The sequence below is a fragment of the Paramisgurnus dabryanus genome, chromosome 14 (assembly GCF_030506205.2).
Source record: "Paramisgurnus dabryanus chromosome 14, PD_genome_1.1, whole genome shotgun sequence".
Classification (NCBI taxonomy): Eukaryota; Metazoa; Chordata; class Actinopteri; order Cypriniformes; family Cobitidae; genus Paramisgurnus; species Paramisgurnus dabryanus.
Genome location: NC_133350.1, coordinates 25,096,114 through 25,113,472, shown reverse-complemented (window position 1 = coordinate 25,113,472; position 17,359 = coordinate 25,096,114). Strand labels below are relative to the sequence as shown.

Sequence of the window (17,359 nt, the reverse complement as noted above, 5' to 3'; positions counted from 1 at the left end):
TAACAAAATTCAGCCTAAGAATAGCAATAACACACTCTTTAAACAGATAAACATCTTTGTAAACGTAAAACTTTTAATAAGCACTTTAAACTTTGCCATGGAAACAAAATGATGAAGCTGTTGTTATATTCTGAAGGTTAATTCTTGACCTGAGTGCAGAATATGCAAAAAACATTTTCTACTGAGTCTTAAATGAAACCTAAGTACACTAAAGAGACGACATCTAGAAGAGCCGGAATCATAACAAATATTTGTGTATAAATATAAGTGAAAGAAGATTACCCAAAAAAGAACTAAACCCAATACGGCTTAAAGAATTAAGTCAATGATGCTACTCAAGCTTAATGAAACCAAAATATTGTATTATGAAGTATACAACAATGACAATGAATTAAAACATAAAGAGCTATGATACACAGTTTTAAAACAGTGAAATACAGTGGAAGCAACATGCATATAAGTAATGTCCTATATATATACCTGACTCACAGTATCATCTACATAAAGATGGTCTTACACTGAAACAAGACTGTTGAATGACGGATTGAATAGTTCAATAAATGTATATATTTGAGCATTAGATTATTTATACTGAACTGTCATTAATATGTCACTGTATGTGACATCAGTGATGTCACTGCTGATAGATTTTTGCTAGGTGATGATGTCATAAAGACATTGTGGCATCACTCCAGCACTTCTGATGGACAGCCAGCTGATCTACACACAGACCTGCAACATCTAACAATGACAAACACACAGAAAGAGATAATGTTATAAAATCTGACCATTAGTTTGTTTAACATACAAATATAGAGATTTTCTCACCTCTATTTGTTTGTCATAAGTTTTGTTTTTAGATTAGCTCAATTTATTCATGCTGATGAAAAACCTGTAGGATAAAAATGTTCACTCTTAAAATCTATCAGAGTCATATTGTATGTTATGCAGTTTTTACTTACCCCATCCACAGAGCTCCTATAATGAGAAACTGAGGCAGAAACACCAGCAGACAGAGAGACACTGAGCTGTCCATTGTATCTAAAGAAAGACAAACCCCCAAAAATTCAGAACATAACTTTACTATTTATCTTCTTAACAAAGTATCATTTACATTTACTATAAAATAAAAAAGAAAAGACAAAAATGTCCCTTTCATTGTGAGATATACTGAACTGCTAGACATATAAACTATAACTGCCACAATATTAATGATCAGCTATGAGTGCTGCAGCTGTCAAGAAAACGGACTCAGAGTCAAGTGCAAGTTAAATAGTTTATTTAGAAAAATAGAGAACAGGAGAGCAAAGTCACTGGTAGATCCACACACGGCGTACACCCGTTGACTCACTAGGAGAGAGTGAGTCGGCGCTACACAATAATCCAGTACAGATCCAAAGGAAGAGAGAGAGCCACCCACGCGCTCCGTCGAGAACGCCAGCACCGTCACCACACGCAACAGAGGGATGAAACACGCCGCCCTGAAGGTGGATGACAGGCGGAGATGGAAGATGGAAGTCCAAGTTCTCAGACGGGTAATCCACTGTGTAATCCAAATGTAGAAGGACCACCCGGAAACCACTGGTCACCGCCTAAAAACGAAGCGAACCAGCGGTTCCGAGAAACAACAGTCGTTAGAGTCAATATAATCCACAAAGGTGAAATGGGTGTACTCCACTCACGGGTGATGATGCAAACCGGAGAGAGAGGGAGACAGCTGGTATACCGCCTAGAAACGAAGCGAACCAGCTGTATCGAGAGACAAACATAGTCAATATAATCCAACACTCCACAAGCGAGCGGTCCGGGTGAAGACGGGTCCCCGAACGCCGAAACCAAACCTGGGGTAACAGAGGAGAAGACAGAGAGCGACTGACAAGACAAGGCAGGGCAGCAGGACTGTGATAAAACAATGAGCGCGCAACAAAGGACAGGACTACGTGCAATATAAAGGAAAAGGTAAACGAGACACCACCGGTGAACAATTACCGAAACAAGGGGGCGGAGTTAGTGAACACACGAGGAACCGGCACCACAGGTAAACAACACACACACACACAGATCGCACAGCCATCGATCACCCAGTAGTCATGACAGTAGCCCCCCCTCCACGACCGGCACCAGACGGACCGGGAGACTCACCCTGTCGCCGACGGAGGTCCTCGATCAGCCCAGGATCCAGCAAATCCCGACCCGGAACCCAGCTCCTCTCATCAGGACCGTATCCTTCCCAATCCACTAAATACTGAAATCCTCTGCCCCTGCGGCGGGAGTCTAGTAACCTCTTAACAGTGTAGACAGGGGCACCATCCACTAGACGAGGGGCGGGGGGATTAGGGGCAGAGACAGGGAGGTTATAGCGAGCAAACATCACAGGTTTAACCTTGGATACATGAAAAACAGGGTGAACCTGACCAAGAGAAAGAGGTAACTTAAGCTTTATCGTCACCGGATTAATGACCTTAGAAATACTGTATGGCCCAATGAATCTCGGAGCCAGCTTACGAGAAGGCTCACGGAGAGACAGATCCTTGGTAGAAAGCCATACCTTTTGACCACAAACGTAACGGGGTGGAGGTCGCCGATGACGATCAGCTGCAGCTTTGGTTCGTCTGGAGTTAGATAACAACAGTGTCTTAGCTCTCCTCCAGGTGCGTCTGCACCTGCGTACGAAAGCTAACGCAGACGGAACCGCTGCCTCGGGCTCCTGTGATGGAAACAGGGGAGGTTGATAACCGATGGAAAGTTCAAACGGGGACAAATTGGTAGACGTAACGGGAAGAGAATTATGAGAATACTCAACCCACGGGAGCTGATCGCACCAGGAATTCGGATATTGTGACGACAGACAGCGGAGCGTTCTACCGAGATCCTGATTAGCCCGTTCGCATTGCCCATTGGTCTGCGGGTGATAACCAGAAGACAAGCTGGCCGTGGCGCCAATTTGTCTACAAAACTCCTGCCAAAAACGAGAGATGAACTGAGGACCCCTATCTGACACTACGTCAGTCGGAATACCATGTAACCGAAAAACGTGATTAATCAAAACCTGAGCCATCTCTTTTGCAGAAGGTAGCTTGGGCAGGGGAATGAAATGAACCGCCTTCGAAAAACGATCCACCACAGTTAGAACAACAGTGTTACCATTAGATGCGGGTAAGCCGGTGACAAAATCAAGGGCTATATGAGACCAGGGGCGGGAGGGCACGGGCAAAGATTTAAGCAGACCAGCGGGTGGTAAATTAGATGCTTTATTACGAGCACAAACCGAACAGGCTAGTACAAACTGTCTGACGTCAATGGACATAGAAGGCCACCAAAAACGCTGACAGACGGCAGCCAACGTTCTCCGAATACCTGGATGGCCGACAAATTTGGATTCGTGACCCCACCGGATGACATCGGAACGTAACCGCTCAGGAACCCATAGGCGACCCGCTGGACACCCCTCCGGAACTTCCCCCTCCCGGCCGGCCTCTCTCACCCGCTGTTCGATTCCCCATACAAGGGCGCCGACCACCCTCCCCTCCGGGAGAATGGTCTCCGTCCTCTCCGAATCGGACTTTTCGAACAGACGGGAGAGAGCATCAGGTTTGGTATTTTTCGAGCCAGGCCGGTACGAGAGGGTGAAGTTGAAACGATCAAAGAAGAGTGCCCAACGAGCCTGCCTAGATGTTAGTCTTCTGGCCGAACGGATATATTCAAGATTCTTATGATCCGTCCAGACCAGAAAGGGCTCCGAGGTTCCCTCCAACCAGTGACGCCATTCACCCAAAGCGAGTCTAACCGCCAACAGCTCCCGATTCCCTATGTCGTAATTATGTTCTGCTGGGTTTAACCGGTGAGAGAAAAAAGCACACGGATGTACTTTCCCATCAATAGACGATCGCTGTGATAAAACGGCGCCTACCCCGACATCAGATGCATCCACTTCCACTATAAATTGTTTAGCCGGATCGGGAATAGAGAGGACAGGCGCAGAGATGAACCGGGATTTTAACACATCAAAGGCCTCCTGAGTCTCTCTATTCCAACGGAAACATACATTAGGTGAAGTGAGAGCAGTGAGAGGCTTAGCGATCTGACCAAAATTTCTGATGAAACGCCGATAAAAATTGGCGAACCCCAGAAATCGCTGAAGCTCCTTCCGAGTGTCGGGTACTGGCCAATCGGCAACCGTCTTAACCTTAGCGGGATCGGGACGAATTTCTCCCTCGGCAATGACAAAACCCAGAAACGAAACCGACTTTCTGTGGAACTCGCACTTCTCCGCCTTAACGAATAGCTGATTCTCTAATAGCTGTTGTAAAACCATGCGAACGTGCTGAGTGTGTATCTGCATGGAGGGAGAAAAGATGAGAATGTCATCGAGATACACAAAGACAAATATGTTAATCATGTCACCCAGCACTTCATTGACCATGGTCTGGAAGACAGCTGGAGCGTTACAAAGACCGAACGGCAGAACGGAATATTCCCAGTGTCCTGAGGGTGTGTTAAAGGCTGTCTTCCACTCATCGCCCTCTCTAATACGTACCAAGTGATAAGCGTTGCGCAGATCTAGCTTGGTAAATACGCGCGCTCCCTGTAATAACTCGAATGCTGATGACATTAATGGCAAGGGGTACTTATTCTTAACAGTAATGTCATTCAGCCCTCGATAATCAATGCACGGACGAAGAGACCCGTCTTTCTTCTTTACAAAGAAAAATCCAGCACCAGCTGGAGACGAGGAGCGGCAAATGAGACCGGCTTTAAGAGCGTCATTAATGTATTTATCCATAGCCTCTCTTTCTGGTTTAGCTAGGGATAATATACGACCCTTAGGCGGAGAAGTGTTGGGAAGTAGTTTGATCTCGCAATCATACGACCGATGAGGAGGCAGAGAAGTAGCCCGGGACTTACTGAAAACCTGATACAGATCTGAGTACTCCGCCGGGACCCCTGAGAGATCGATAGCCGGAACCTGCAAGACAGAACAAGAGACAAGAGAGGGAGCAGGACCAAGACAAGAAACATAACACGAAGACTTCCAAGATAACACAACATTGTTCTGCCAATCAACGTGAGGATTATGTTTGGATAGCCAGTCATGACCTAAAATGACTGGCGATTGTGAATCCTCTAAGATGTAAAATTAAATCTCCTCACGATGATTGCCAGAAACAAACAAACTCACAGGGGGTGTGCGGTGCGTGAGCACAGCCATATGCTGGCCCTTCAATGTCCAGGCAGACAAAGGAGAGGAGAGAGGGATGAATGGAATACCCCAGGACTTGGCCAACCCAGCATCCAAAAGACACGCCTCCGCACCGGAATCCAGCAACGCCTGTGACGGGAAAGAGTTAATAATGACAGGTAGTGTGGTGCTGCTTACGGGAGATTTAAATGACGATGCGCCCATTGAGACTCCCAGGTTTATCGGCGGGCGTGAGCTTTTACCGGACAGGTGGCCGCCAGATGCCCCGGCTTGCCACAATACAAACAGAGGCCATTAGACAGCCGACGATTTCTCTCTCCAGCAGAAATCCGGAACTTGCCCAGCTGCATAGGCTCCTCGGAGGGTGTCTCTGAAGCGATCTCCCCTGGTTCCGACATCAGCTGGCGAAATGAGCGACGCAGATCTCTCTGCCGATGGCGAGACTCGACCCTCAGAGCCAGATCGATGGCATCTTCCAGGGACGTGGGTGGCTCCCTCAGTGCGACCTCGTCCTGAATACCTGGCGTGAGACCCTCGAGGAACTGTGCTCTTAATGCCGCGTCATTCCAGTTGCAGCAAATAGCGAGCGTCTTAAATCGTATGGCAAAATCTGTCACAGAGTCATTACGTTGCCGTAATCTCACCAACTCAGCCGCTGCCATGTCTCCCTTGAGTGAGCGGTCAAACAATTTTAACATCTCCTCCTCGAGAGCCTCAAATGAAAAAGTAAAAGGAGCTTTAGCCCCCCAAGCGGCCATACCCCAGTCTCTCGCCCTTCCAGTGAGTAATGTCAGGACATAGGCCACCTTGGAAGTGGATGAAGAAAATCGACGGGGCTGGAGCGCGAAGACGAGAGAGCACTGCTGTAAAAAGGATCTGCAGGTGTTGGGATCGCCATTGTAGGTGGGGGGTGTAGCCGTGTGTGGCTCCCGTTCAAATAAAGCGGCTCCTCCGGATGAGGTTGGGGCTTCATGGTGAGGAGTCACTTGGTCCAAGCGATTGCTGAGCTCTTTCAGTTGCCCAGACAGGATGCTGAAATCTCTGGCAGCAGCAGACAATAACGACGAATGTTGGTCGATGGCCGCCCCTGCTGGTGAAGGGCGGTCTGCACCTCCAGACTTTCTAAACTTGCTGACTCCATTTTTGGCGCGCTCATCTGTCAAGAAAACGGACTCAGAGTCAAGTGCAAGTTAAATAGTTTATTTAGAAAAATGGAGAACAGGAGAGCAAAGTCACTGGTAGATCCACACACGGCGTACACCCGTTGACTCACTCTGGTGGAAACACTACTGTGGGAATGAAGCACTCCCACAGTAGGAGAGAGTGAGTCGGCGCTACACAATAATCCAGTACAGATCCAAAGGAAGAGAGAGAGCCACCCACGCGCTCCGTCGAGAACGCCAGCACCGTCACCACACGCAACAGAGGGATGAAACACGCCGCCCCGAAGGTGGATGACAGGTGGAGATGGAAGATGGAAGTCCAAGTTCTCAGACGGGTAATCCACTGTGTAATCCAAATGTAGAAGGACCACCCGGAAACCACTGGTCACCGCCTAAAAACGAAGCGAACCAGCGGTTCCGAGAAACAACAGTCGTTAGAGTCAATATAATCCACAAAGGTGAAATGGGTGTACTCCACTCACGGGTGATGATGCAAACCGGAGAGAGAGGGAGACAGCTGGTATACCGCCTAGAAACGAAGCGAACCAGCTGTATCGAGAGACAAACATAGTCAATATAATCCAACACTCCACAAGCGAGCGGTCCGGGTGAAGACGGGTCCCCGAACGCCGAAACCAAACCTGGGGTAACAGAGGAGAAGACAGAGAGCGACTGACAAGACAAGGCAGGGCAGCAGGACTGTGATAAAACAATGAGCGCGCAACAAAGGACAGGACTACGTGCAATATAAAGGAAAAGGTAAACGAGACACCACCGGTGAACAATTACCGAAACAAGGGGGCGGAGTTAGTGAACACACAAGGAACCGGCACCACAGGTAAACAACACACACACACACAGATCACACAGCCATCGATCACCCAGTAGTCATGACAGCAGCTCAGTGATGATGTCATACAGTAGCTGAATAAACCAATTAGCATTAAGGACTCAAACTATCTCTTATATAATTTTGTCAGATGTATGATGAGATGTTGTGTTACCTCCTACAGTACAGGAATACTCTTGTAGCTCCTTACTGTTGATTGAGTCCAGGTACAGCTTGTTTAATAATGTGAATCCATCTGTAACCTGTTGTCCATTCTTATACCAGATGTAAGTATGGTTGCTATCCAGAGTGCATTCGGTTGAACAGCTTAATATCACTTTTTCTCCGTCTATCACAGGGTCTGGACTGCTTCTCACCTGTGTATCTGAGATTTCATATAACAGAGTTCACGCCAACTTCTTTTTAAAGTTAGCCCTGAAATGTATAATTCAGCTCATTCATAAAGTAGGATGTATGCAATGGCAAGGTCACGGAGTCAAACACACACATACAGCTACAATATATAATGAGAACACAGCTTTAAAAAAGTATCTGTCAAATGCATGAGTGTAACATAAATGTTTGTCTTAAGTCTGAAGTCCTCTGTGATGAGTGTCCTCTACATCAACATAAAGTCTTGAGCGACTTTGCCAAAAATAGCACACTTAGACAGGAAGAAACCATGTGTCACAACCTGCCCAAAAACCAGTTTGTACCAGGTTCAGTTTTAATACTGAATTAGACTGGTAAGTGCTGCTGGCTGCTGGACCAACACATCACTATTCAACAGCAAACTTTGGTCAATCATGCTTGCCAGCTGGTAACTGCATGGTCCAACTGTTAATGCTAATGAATAAGTGAATTAAAGGTCCCGTGTTTCACTTTAACAGAATTTGCTTTTAAAAGTCTACAGTGAAAGGCCGGTTTGTACTACAGCCCTCTTACTACAGGGTTTTGACTAAACTCCGCCCACAGGAATACATCAGTCAACAGCTAAGCTCAAACGGCTCTGCTTAAACTAAGCTGCTTTTAAATCACAACACACTAAACAAACTACACAATCAGAACTCGTTATGTATTTCTGAAGGAGGGACTTCATAGTAGAGTTGTGACGTTCGCGAACGAACCGATTCTTTTGAACGGCTCATTAACATGAACGATGGGAGCCGAGTCGCGGCTGGAGGGGAGCCGTTCTTTCTGTCGTTCTTTTTTCCTATGCGTGTTTCACACAGATGCACACAAATTAGCTCCTCCGCGAGACAGAACAGTTATAGGGGGAGGGGTGCACATGATGATAGTTGTGCACGCATCGTTCACGTGAGAACTCCAGTGGAAAAAAAAACGGTGTGCCCCAGATGTCCTATTTGCAAAGTTTACCGTAATAATAGTATTAATAGTGGACTGTATGTAGACATTTATTTCCATTTTATTTATTCTAATTTGTGGAAGAGTTTGTAGTAAAAGCGGTTTTGCACAGAAATTCATTGCAGCCGGATTTTTTATTTAATGTTTATTTGTGAGTAGGTATTGTATGAATAACATAAGTCAAAGTAGCTTTACACATACACACATTTTGTACTAAAGGTAAATCCAAAACAGTGATGTCACTGTCTAAGCAGAGGGATTTTGTGCAACCCTATGGAATATAGTCCACACATGACAAATGAGGTTAAAATCAATATTTCAGAATAATTTAAACTCAGATATTGGTGTGTGATATCTGAACTTAATTATTAGACTACAAATCTCACCTCATCATTCATCCTAGTGATTATTTCCAGGATAAACTAACATGCCCCTAAGCTGGCTTCTTAAAACTGACTAAATATTTTAAAGAGCCAAAAGAGCCGTTCTTTTGAACGGCTCTTTGAAAGGAACGGATCGCCAAGATCCGGATCCCCTCAAAGAGCCATAAATCCCATCACTACTTCATAGAACAAGGAACACATCAGCCAGTTTTTAGGACAGTTATAACACATCATATTTCTTTAGCATGGACAACCTCAAAAACAAGTCTAAAATTCATAATATAAACATCAGGCGAAATGAAAGTTCAGATGAATAACTCAAATGAATTACATCACTGGCATTTTAATATTTAAATCTACTCATTGTTTAACAAAAGATAAACAAAAATTGAAAGGACCCAAAAACAGTAGCATGAACAGTGTTGGGGGTAACGCATTACATGTAACGCACATTACTTTTCTGAAGTAACGAGTAAAGTAACGCATTACTTTATAAATGTACACATTAATATTTGAGTTACTTTTCTAAAAAAGTAATGCAAGTTACTTTTCGGCTTTATTAACTAAATTTGAAAATAAAATAATGTACATATTACATACATATTAACGTAGAATTACGCTCTGTGAGCCTGAGGTGGAACAGTTTAAGTCAGAAACAGAGATGGCAGGCCAGAGCATGACATTTTTGCGATCATAAAAACACCTGCAAGGCCTGAAAAAAATCAAGCCTCAGCCAAGTAACGCAAAAGTAACGTAAGCATTACTTTCCATGAAAAGTAACTAAGTAACACAATTAGTTACCTTTTTTGGGGAGTAACTTAACTCTTTCCCCGCCATTGACGAGATATCTCGTCAATCAAGAGAAAACGCTTCCCCGCCAATGACGAGTTTTTCCGTCTTTCCGCAATTCCGCTATTACCCACTAGGTGGCCCTTCCGCAACTTTTTAAACCCGGAAGTATTGTCCTATGGCAAGCTGCTGCATGTCCGTGTCTGTTTTAAAGATCGCTCTGAATGGGATCTCTATGAAAAGTCCGTCACAAAAATGGAATTATCTCTGCTTTTTGCTCAAAATGTGGTGTTTTTGCAGAAACCTACCCATATTCAAAAGCTGATTACAAAAGACCTTCTGAAGGTAGGATGAAACGTTCTTTCATTTGGTATATTGTATGTTTATATATTTGAAGAAGAACATTTTCTGGAAGACATTAAACTTTTGTGAAAATCATGAAAAACACTGGCGCTGGCTGGCAACTTTTTTTTAAACGCTGGCGGTGAAAGAGTTAATATTGTAATGCATTACTTTTAAAAGTAACTTTCCCCAACACAGAGCATGAATATATTCATCACAAATCTAATTACACAGAGTTTGATATGAGCAGTTACCTGTAACAATAAGAGTGACTCCAGGTAAACCAGAAAATTCATCTGATGTGTTATTGATGATCCTGAATAGATATACTCCAGTGTCATTTCTATTGACGTCTTTGATTCTCAGTGTGTTTCCCACAAACTCCACACGCCCAGCAAACTGATGATCATAACGCAGATCACTGAATTTCCAATGATTAAATCGCCAAGGAGGGTTTCTCCAAGAATGAATGTAATGCCAGGATGTTTTCACTACTGTATATCCAGGTGGATGTGAGTATGTAGAGTGAATATCTACTGTTGATCCCACTAAAGCACAAACTCTTGTAGAGGTGTAAGTCACACCCCAACAGCTACTGTTAGAAAGACCTGAAAGAGTCACAAAAGACTGCTGTAACATTTACAATTAATTACAAATATACTGTATTAAAATGAACAAGAAAATTTCACATTTTAACCTAAATATGAATATGAGTTCAAATGCAAACTCCTCTAAAGTACGTTTGAAATGTTTTCTTGAAATTAAGCATTTTTAAGGCTCTTATGTTTACTGTAGCTTCAGTAATTTCACTGTAATGACAATGAAAAGGTTTTTAATCAGTGATATAAATGATATATTTTTACACACTGTATTTCACTTCAGATCTTTTATTAGTGTAATGAATTTGACTGTCTAAGTACTTATGTAGAACGACTTTTGCATCTGAGTTCTTCATATTGTTTAAATGTCAGACTCACACACAGATGAAGACGGCACTGAATAAGACTCAAAGCAGGAATAAGTGTCAGTATTTCCACTGGATGATACAAATATGTGTTGGTTATTTATTAAATGTTGTCCATTTTTGTACCAGTAGTAATAATGTTCAGATGTCAAAGGACAGGAGGAATCACAGCTCAGTTTAACTCGCTGCTCTGTAGATTCAGGACTCACGATCACCTGTAAAACTAAATAAGCAAAACCTTACGGTAACACTTTACAATAACAGTACATGAATAATCATGTACTAATACATAAATTAATAATTACTTTAATATGAAGTAATGATAAGTTAAGCCATGTACTAATCAATAACTAACCATAACTATGTCATGAGTCATATGAATTCATGCATGAATTACAGCCACCTTAACTACACATTAATACATGTTTGTTAGTTAATGCATTAATTAACACTTTGGGTAACCGAAATCAAACATGCTCTAGAACAGTGGTTCCCAACGGTTTGCAGGATCTGATGCTTTGTTTGAGGTCAAATAAAGATGTATAAAATGTTCCACTTATAATTTTAGAAACAAAAGATATTTTTCAAATTCATGTGCTCACAATACCAAGATAGCAGGTAGTTAAAGTATTTTATTATGTAAGATAATTGTTCTCTATTTTTGTGTGCTTGTCAATGTAGATTGCAAAATCAAAAGGAAGGTGGATGTAAACGTTACGGCCTACAACAGGCTGTCCGCTCGTTACACTTGTGGTCTGCTGCTTTTGGCGCTGTCAAAATATTTCAGTTAAAATCATTCTAACTATTCCTCAGAAATGACAAACATGCTAACCAAAGTCACAATGCCAAATGTATAGTGTTCATATAAAGACCATCAAACCGTCAATCATACCAGTTTATTTGTGAAAGCTATTAAAATGTTATCTTTATGTTATTTTAATTATTGTTTAATTAATTTTTCGCATTGTATCAGGATCAGCGTTCAGCCAGGGGCGGATCTACGGGTGGATTGACAGCTTGCCCACCCAATCAGATTCATGGAAATACATTATGTTTTTTCATTCAAACCGTAATTCTTCAACCATTTGAACTATCAAAAAATTAGAATTGCTCCTAAAGAAAACAAATTGCGCTTTTTGGCAATATATGGTTTATTACGGTAATGTCTTGCTTTCCGTCCACCAATCGCTGCTGTCATCTAGAGCGGAAGAGGCGGGTTTGAAGAGAGCGCGGTAGGTTAGATTGCACTGAGTAGCAGATTCGTGTGTGAACGAGCGGTAAAGAAAAGACTTCTAAATAAAAACGGTGTACACCAGCAACACTGAAGTTAACTCGCTCTTGGTGGCTCGGGACTCGACGGCCCGACTGGACTGTTTAAGTAGATTTTCAATAAAGCAGTGTTGATATTTTTTGCTTCTGGGTCCTCTTATGTTTCAGAACCAGTGCTTAGGTAAGCCACGTGCGTTTAGCTAAATAAATGCTCAATGCTTAAATAGTTCATCGTAAATCGTTGTAATATGCTTATGACTTGCGAATGTTATGCTTATTTAATTGAAATAAACCAAGCTTAATGACGTATGCAGCCTGCATATCCGACCTCCGGAGGATGCAGCCTTCTGTTTGATGCCCACCTATTTAAAAACACTTTCTGCCTCCGCCACTGGGTAACTTATATTTTTATTTGTTAATGTATGATAAGGTCATGACTTTACTAAGGGGGCACATCATTACTAACTCATCGTTAACTACTCATAAACTAACATAAATTCATGATTTGTTATGGTATGATTAGGTCATGACTTTACTTGAGGGGGCACATCATTACTAACTCATCGTTAACTACTCATAAACTAACATAAATTCATGATTTGTTAATGTATGATTAGGTCATGACTTTACTTGAGGGGGCACATCATTACTAACTCATCGTTAACTACTCATAAACTAACAAAAATTCATGATTTGTTAATGTATGATTAGGTCATGACTTTACTTGAGGGGGCACATCATTACTAACTCATCGTTAACTACTCATAAACTAACAAAAATTCATGATTTGTTAATGTATGATTAGGTCATGACTTTACTTGAAGGGGCACATCATTATTAACTCATCGTTAACTACTTATAAACTAACATAAATTAATGACTTGTTAATGTATTATTGTGTAGGCCCTACATAATGACTTTTCTTGGAGGGGTACACTGTTAAAAAGTTATCAATTACACATTCTATACAAATTCAGCTCATCAAAATCCAAATTTTTGGTGGTTTTAAAGGAGAGGAGCAAATGTGAAAATTAGTCAGACATTTGGAAGGAGTAATAATGGCTTAAAAGAAGAACAAAACAAATACTGTATGTGCATTTTGATAATAAGACAAGCCAGTTGACACAATAACCATCGTCTGTAGGCTAACACTGATTTAAATTTAGAAAGAATAGCGTCTGTCACTCTTAATGGCAGCAGTGGAACTAATTTTAATTATTAATCCATAATTGCATATTTAATGATTAAGGTTAACAGTAAATGTTGCAAGAAATCCAGTGCCATTCAATGTTTTTAGCTCAGCTGCAGGAGCAAATATATAAACAGTTTTGCATTACAAACCTAAACATTTTGCATTAACAAAAGTTATTTTCGTTCTTCTGGAGAGCTTGTTTGATATGGAGTACGCAAAGTGTTAGTTAATGCATTAACTAACAAACATGTATTAATGTGTAGTTAAGGTGGGTGTAATTCATGCATGAATTCATATGACTCATAACATAGTTACGGTTAGTTATTGATTAGTAAATAGCTTAACTCATCATTAGTTCATATTAAACTGATTATTAATTTATGTATTAGTACATGATTATTCATGTACTGTTATTGTAAAGTGTTACCAACCTTACATTACATGACAAATGAACGGGGCATCAGTTTGTGTTGAAAGTGGTGGGGACAAAAGATCAGATGAAAAACATTACAGCAGGATGGAAAAATATTGAATAACGGCGCATCAAAAATGGGTATAGCGTAGGCCAGTCAGCAACACGAAAATACCTCAACAATGTTGACTGCACATGTAACAGTCCCTGCAACAACCGAATAGTGCCAAAGCACCATACCGTAGAAAACCGCATTAAGCCAATGATTACAATGAAATCTGTAATTATGTAAAAGAAAATGCACCACACTAATGAAAAATCCAGAATAAGCTGATTTCAGCTGGTTTAAGGTGGCAGTAGGTGGTCTAAGCTGGTCCTCCTAGCTGGTCAAGCTGGTGGGTCAGCTGGTCTTCCAGCATGACCAGCTATGTCCAGCTAGACCAGCTTAAAAAGTGATCAACACACAGCTAGACCAGCTAAAACCAAGCTAGGAGACCAGCTAAAACCAGCTCACCAGCTTATGCTGGTCTTAGCTGGATTTTTCAGTAGGGCATAAGCATACAACACAACATATGTGACCCTGGACCACAAAACCAGTCGCAAGTTACACGGGTATATTTTTAGCAATAGTCAACAATTGAGGTCTGTGGTCTCTTCAGTCAAGTTGAGGCACTTTTGCATTTGTTGCTCGTTGTTCCTGCCTCATCTGCTGAAGCAGAGAGAAGCTTCAGTGCCTTGAGACGTCTGAAGACCTGGCTGCGCTCTTCAATGTCACAAATCCGACTCAATAGTGTGACTGTTTGTCATGTTCACAGAGAGAGAATGAGTAACTTGGACAAGAAGAAACTGTGTCAAGAATTTGTTAAAGTTACTGATCGGCGCATGCATGTTTTAGGGTCATTTTAGAATCGATAATAGTTTATTTTGTTTAAGTTACTTTTTTGGACAATATTCAATTCAATTCAATTTTATTTATATAGTGCTTTTCACAATAGTTAATTGTTTCAAAGCAGCTTTACATTAATAGAAGCAGTGAAAAGCACAGAAAAACGACAGATAGCACAACATAATACACGATAGCATAAGCAGCTAATTTGCTGCGGCTATGAATCAACATTATAAGCGAGCGTATTACTAATGTAACGTATAGAAGAGGGTGCAAGGCTGCCTCCCCGGGTTGAAAAAACCCCTCGGAGAAAAAAACCAAGGCTTTTTAGCCGGGGAAATAAAAAAAGTCCTAGGAGGAAAAAACCCTTGGGAGATATATATATATATATATATATATATATATATATATATATATATATATATATATATATAATATACATTGTTTCTTTCTGTATCTAAACTGCATTGCATGTTTTATTTTGTGCAAATAAACATTTAATATTCTTCGTTTAACTTAACAGATGAAAATGTAAATGTACCTGTGACTGTTAGATTGATTGTGACTGAGCTGAGATGTTTAACTCCATCCTTCATAATGAACATGAGCTGATATTCTCCACTGTCTCTCTCTCTCACATCTTCTATTCCGAGATATAAGTTGTTTTTAGTGATCCACTGATCCACTCGTACTGAGTAATCTGAATCTAAAGTCAAATCTTCAGGTTCATCTTGGTTTCTCCAGTTTGTTCTCTGTTTCTGGCTGAACCAGAACCCGGTTCTGATGTTGATGTTGTTTGAGTTATTGCACCACACACTCACCCCTGTCCCCCTTACAGCACAAATACTCAGTTTATTACAGGTTACATTAAAGTTATCCAATGTTAGAGACCCTGAAGAAGAAACGGTAACATTATTAATATCTTTTAACCCATCAGTGTTTACCCAACGCTGGGTTTAAAATAACCCAGCATCTAAAAAGGATAGAAGAAAAATAAATAAATTATAAAAAAATAATGATTACTTGATTGTTGCATTTTAATTGATATAAATTTTCACATTGTGACCATTAAAAGCATGATGCTTTATATTCACAACGATACACAATCAGAGGACGTAATTCACTTTTTTTATGAATAAGTGAAGGAAAATAATTTCAGTACTACAACAAAACTTTCATTTATACCTTGAATGTGTAACAGCAGGATCAGTGATGAGAGTCTGAAGTTCATGATCTCACTTTGTAGAAACTCGCGTATACCAGACACAATCTTTCTGTCAGGTTCATCACTTGGTAGATGATCTGATGATCGCTTGCTTCCTTTTCCTAAATGAAGTTGATGTGTACATCAACATGCACATATCTAGCACTTGCTTGCACCCTCCCCAGAATAGTGTATTTATATAGAGAGTCTGAAACTCTTTTAAAGAATGATGTCATTTATTTTTCAGTAAGCAGTGAGTGACAGGACGTGCAAAAGTAGCAGAAAATGACAATTATTAATTTTAGCTTGTCAAACTAAACATTATCGTTTGGTTTCCCAGACAGTGATTAGATTAATCCAGGACTAGGCCTTAGTTATATTGGGACTTCAATAACTTACCTCACAAATAAACAAAATATATTGGTGTGCATCTTGACACAAAACAATGGCACTGATGTATGTTAAGATATGTCAGTGCAAGATGTTTTAGAATAGAAAAAGCTCTGTCTAGAAAACTTCCTCTATAGGTTGGTTTCCTGAACGGGGTTTAAAGTGTCATGAAACCCCTGTTTCAGCAGCGCCTTTTCACACCTCTGATTTAATAAAAAACTTTCTGAAAAGGGGCGTTGTTAACTGGGGGTAAAGTGGGAGGGTGGAGTGTGGAGAAAGGGTGGAAATTGCATAAAGGGGGAGTTCCATTAAGTAAATAAATACTGCTAATTTGCACACAGACAACAAAGTTCAGGAGGAGGATGGTCATGTGATCCAACCAATCAGCGCAAAGAGATGCCTTGAAATAGCCGTCCCTCACCTCTGTCTCGTGACGTTTTTTGCAGCATTTGGCCCTGCAGGCGTCGTAGACAGTTTTGAGCGCCATCTAACGACAAGCTTTTTAAGCCCAGTGGCGGAACTAGAATTTTTTTAATGGGGTGGCCAGGGGGTGGCCAAAGCTACTTTAGGGGGTCCATAGTCTATAAAAGAAAATGACGTGTTACTATGTATCAAGAAAGCATAAATGAATCTTTTGATCGTATTAGATGTAAACATAATAAGGGTGAATTTTAAATCTTTCTACTGTATTTCTTACATCTGATTTACTGTCTGTTAAAGGGATTCACCCAAAAATGAAAATTCCGTCATCATTTACTCACCCTTATGTTGTTGTTCTAAACCTGTATTTCATTTTAATAAACACAAAAGAAGAAAATTTTGATAAATGATGGTAAGCACACAATTAATGGTATATCCATTGAATTCCATCATGTTGTTTTTATTCCTACTATGGAAGTCAATGGTTACAGCTGTGTGCATACCATCATTTATCAAAATATCTTCTTTTGTGTTCATCAGAAAAAAGACAT

At 41.1% G+C, this 17,359-nt stretch overlaps 1 protein-coding gene across 1 annotated transcript; it reads right to left on the bottom strand.

Moving 5' to 3' along the window:
• Positions 1 to 221: 221 nt before the first annotated feature.
• On the bottom strand, positions 222 to 16,875 carry LOC135719361 (uncharacterized). The gene is made up of 9 exons (XM_065242049.2): positions 16,713 to 16,875; positions 15,980 to 16,120; positions 15,336 to 15,686; positions 11,049 to 11,258; positions 10,326 to 10,679; positions 7,368 to 7,577; positions 963 to 1,041; positions 829 to 892; positions 222 to 741 (listed from the first exon to the last, which is right to left on the bottom strand). Exons 1-8 carry the CDS (start codon positions 16,873 to 16,875, stop codon positions 862 to 864), a joined length of 1,539 nt encoding a protein of 512 aa, XP_065098121.1. The 3' UTR covers positions 222 to 741; positions 829 to 861.
• Positions 16,876 to 17,359: the final 484 nt, after the last annotated feature.